Here is a 3,796-nt window from a genome sequence, read left to right as displayed (position 1 = left end):
GTTCTTCTGAAAAGTCAAACCTGTATGGTGCACACCAGGTTAGCAGAAGTAGCTATGCTTAAAACGCAGAATACTCTGCTACAGTTCAAAATATTTCACTAGAAGGCTTAAAACCTGAATACAGTAAAAGCAGTGTACAGATACTATACAGAGACAGTATGAATCCTAAATATTTCTGACTTGTTATGGGGCTAGAAATAAATTAAACATTACTTAAATGCAGTTACTACTGTCGTGAGAAGCAGTGGTAATGAAAGTGCATACCACAAATGCTTATTTTAGGGCAGAAAGACACTGTAGACCATCAGAACAGTAACGGGAATGTCAACAGAATTAATCTGGCCAGAAGGACTTCTATTGCACCAGTATACTTTCTGCTGTCCAAATATTTGACGAATGAAATACTTTTCCACAGTGTTTTATTTCTGCTATTTCTAAAACATCTGCGGTCCTCCTTCCAATGAGCGCTAGACTTAAGGACTGGATGAGGGATCAGACTACATCAACATATTTTGAAGTGCTGTAAGAGAAAGACAAACTTTAAACCTAGGGTGTAAATTTTAGGGTTTTTAATCAGATAATCTTCCTACTTAGAAGGCAGTAAATTCAGAACTCTATGTTTCTCTCCACAATGCAGTGTCAAAGAGACCTGCTCTCCTGCTAAAAATTATTGTACAATTATTGTCCCGTCTGAGATCCGTATGGGATTTGCATCAAGAATAATGGACGAGTTTGGGCTTAACAAAAGGAGTAACAGTGCTAGATCTTAGTGGGATTGACTAGAGTACTGGTAACCAGTATACGTCAACCCTGACAGTTATTGCTCTGCTTGGAGAGGCTCCAAGGCAGCAGTGCTGTGCCAGCCTGGGTAGCAATCTGGGAGTCAGCCAAGAGGTCGAGCAGGCAGCAGTAGCATGAATGCAAATGGCTTTAGCCGTGGTAGGTCTTTTGTACGCAGCGTAAGGGGCATGCTGGCCTCAGAAAGAAGTTAAATCCTGTTTCCAAACTGTGAGCGTCTGTGCGCCATCTGGGTCCCACAGAGAGAAGCAGCTGTGTTCCTTTTGCAGGAGGTTTGTCATACCTCCTCAGAAGGGGATGCGAAGGGGCTACAGAGGCTCCGTGAGCAGGCAAAGCACCAAAACATTGCGACGTTGTAAACTCATTTGATGCCAAAGCTTTGTTTTAAGCTTTCAAATCTGCTAACTTTTGACACCAAGAATTGTTAAAAGATGGGTGTTCTCATTCCTTGGACCTGAAGCTCTCCAGTAATCCTCTTCATCCACGTAACTGGAAAGAACGCAATAGAGGACTAACAGATGCATCATTCCTTCAGTTCCCATCTGCACCCAAAACCCAGCCAAATCCTTCTGTTCAACTTGCAGAGAGGAACCGGATCAAAAGTCATCAAGCTATTCAGACAAACAAAAACTCGCAATCATAGGAATGAAAGATTCATCAAAATTAAGCGCACACCTTTTGTAATCTACGAGGAACACTTACCCTTCTGCAGAAAATGGGTAAAGAGGGATCTGTCGCTCAGTAGATGAAGATCTCTGTTTACTAGTCATATATTAACTCCAAAAGATTTACTCAAACTCTCAAGTGAGTTTTACTAACCATAAAATAAACATCTATCTCGCCTAAAATATGACACAAAGACTTGTAAAATATAGAGAAAAACATCCATAAAATTCAAATTTTATTTTTAGTAAAGTATCACCATTCAGCCACCTCTGACTCCTCCCCTAACATACAGCTATCTTTTACAATTTCAGTTATCACTGCAAAATTCTTCTTAACACTGGACAAACCCATATGGAACAGAGATCACTGCCTTTGAAATAAGACACAGTAATGCTATGCAATTATCAAGATGACCATGGTCCCAGGAACAGACTGTCCCCATGACACTCTGCCAGCTGGTCTAGGAACACTGACAACACTATCACATAACTGTCAAGCTTGCCAAGAAGAAATTAAGTCACAGGACAGTTTTCACAGGTAAAAATATGATAACACATTTCCATAAAATCAAATCTATACTGCGTATATCCAGACAGAAAATTCTTCACTGGGGCAAAGGGAGGAAGGAAGGAAAAAAAATAAACTATAGAAGATTGGTGCTCTGCAATGAAATTTAAGGAAAAAACCTGATCAGAAAACACACTCAAAGGCAAGAGGTATCCAAAGATTAAGTCATGAAGTACTTCCCAAAAACCATTCATAACAAGTTTGCTATGTACTGTAATATGCCTTTTTGTCCTCTGAATAAAGTGTTCCTCAGAGACAGTTTCCCATTATTAATACTCTCACAAAGCCAAGTTATAGATAAAACACAGACTTGACTTTCATCCCTTTGTTCATTCTATGCTAAGTCTTGAAAGAAACAGACTAACCACAAACAGAGTACCCAAGTAATTCATATGCTATACAGAAAAATTTATTCTTACCACCCCCCTATCAAATATTAGTCTTTTTCAGTAAGAAAAAGACAAGTGTTCTCTCCATCTTGGAGACACATACTGCTTTGTACATTTTCATTTGCAACAGAGATGAAGTACCATCCTTTAAGACCAACACTGAAAATCCTGCATGTTGCAGAGTGAGTCTTTCACTTACCAATGACACCTTTTACAGCTTTATTTGAAAAATAAAATCCATACTGTATTAAAAATACTTTTAAAAGGCCCAGACTTTCAGAAGGCCTTGTAATCAAGGCAAGTGAGTGAATCCTTCCAAACTCTATGTTTTGGCAAAACAGGGTATAACTCCGTGCTGGTGGCCTGTATGCAGTGGTGTCTCACGTTCCAAACACGAGCATGACTTACCCAGTGCTCTAGCAACTGCCAGGAAAGGAATCTGGTCAATGATGGTGCTGCGGCGCACAGGGCCATTGTGAGTCAGGCGAGGCCTCTTCCAAACAACACGATTCACACCGGACTTGTTGATCACACTACAACCATCAGGAAGAGGCAGGGGTTAAAAAGGAATGGAAATGAAAAGCACAAAAATTAGTTTCAATGACACAAAACTAGTTAAATATGCAAATACGGAGTCAATAATGGCAGTACCCTCAGGGAAGTCCACAGCACAATTAAATATTTCAGAACACACGGTATCACTTAGATAGTTTCATTCCATATTAAGCCACAGGGAAAAGTGAGACTTGAAGAGCAGAAGAAAAGAAAAAGCAGGGAAATGAAGACCTGGAAGACATTCTGGCTGGCTGCAACAACCAGATGCAAGAGTATCTTTTTAATCTGTCAGAGAAAAAGCAAAACTGAGTTTGCTTGCCTCAGATGAGGACCATCAACATCAACTCACTCGGGTGGAAATATCATGTAGTTCCTCCTTCAGCTTTCTCCATCTGCCAAAGCTTGGCAGTGAAGAACAGCACAGTACAGTTGGAAAAACAAAAGAGAAAGGAGCAACCTTCTGTAGGGATTTCCTTAATGGTGCACCAACACCAGGCAGAAATAAAAGAGGGATTGTTCATAGTTGCTATCTGCAGAAAGCAGGAGATAGGAAGAATCAGCTCTGCATTTGAATGTTAACACCTGCTCTACGGCACTGAGCACTGGTTTTAGGTCTCAGATGGCATTAGAAGGGTCAAAGGAGAAGCTACAGAGCAAGTAAATGGGGCAGCTGTTATTGGGCAGGGGAGGCAGGGAAGAAAGAACAGAGTATGAGCCGTCAAGCAAGAAAAGGCAACAGAACAAAGAACTAGCAAAGCTTGGTCCCAACCAAGTTAAGAACTAGATACTTAAAAGCTAGCTTTCATCCAAGGAACAGCCAT

General features: G+C 40.6%; 1 protein-coding gene across 1 annotated transcript in view; it reads right to left on the bottom strand.

Moving 5' to 3' along the window:
- The window catches only part of PPM1D (protein phosphatase, Mg2+/Mn2+ dependent, 1D), a gene marked incomplete at its 5' end in the record, with an annotated part of 14,483 nt that extends 11,513 nt beyond the window's left edge, over positions 1-2,970 (bottom strand). Inside the window, one exon of the mRNA XM_010081891.1 lies at positions 2,829-2,970. Coding sequence (XP_010080193.1) covers positions 2,829-2,970 — 142 coding nt within the window. The remainder of the gene's footprint in view (positions 1-2,828) is intronic.
- Positions 2,971-3,796: the final 826 nt, after the last annotated feature.

Source organism: Pterocles gutturalis, unplaced genomic scaffold (assembly GCF_000699245.1).
Source record: "Pterocles gutturalis isolate BGI_N339 unplaced genomic scaffold, ASM69924v1 scaffold5029, whole genome shotgun sequence".
NCBI classification, from domain to species: Eukaryota; Metazoa; Chordata; class Aves; order Pterocliformes; family Pteroclidae; genus Pterocles; species Pterocles gutturalis.
The sequence above is the reverse complement of the archived record's forward strand: the minus strand, read 5'-3'. Positions and strand labels throughout refer to the sequence as shown.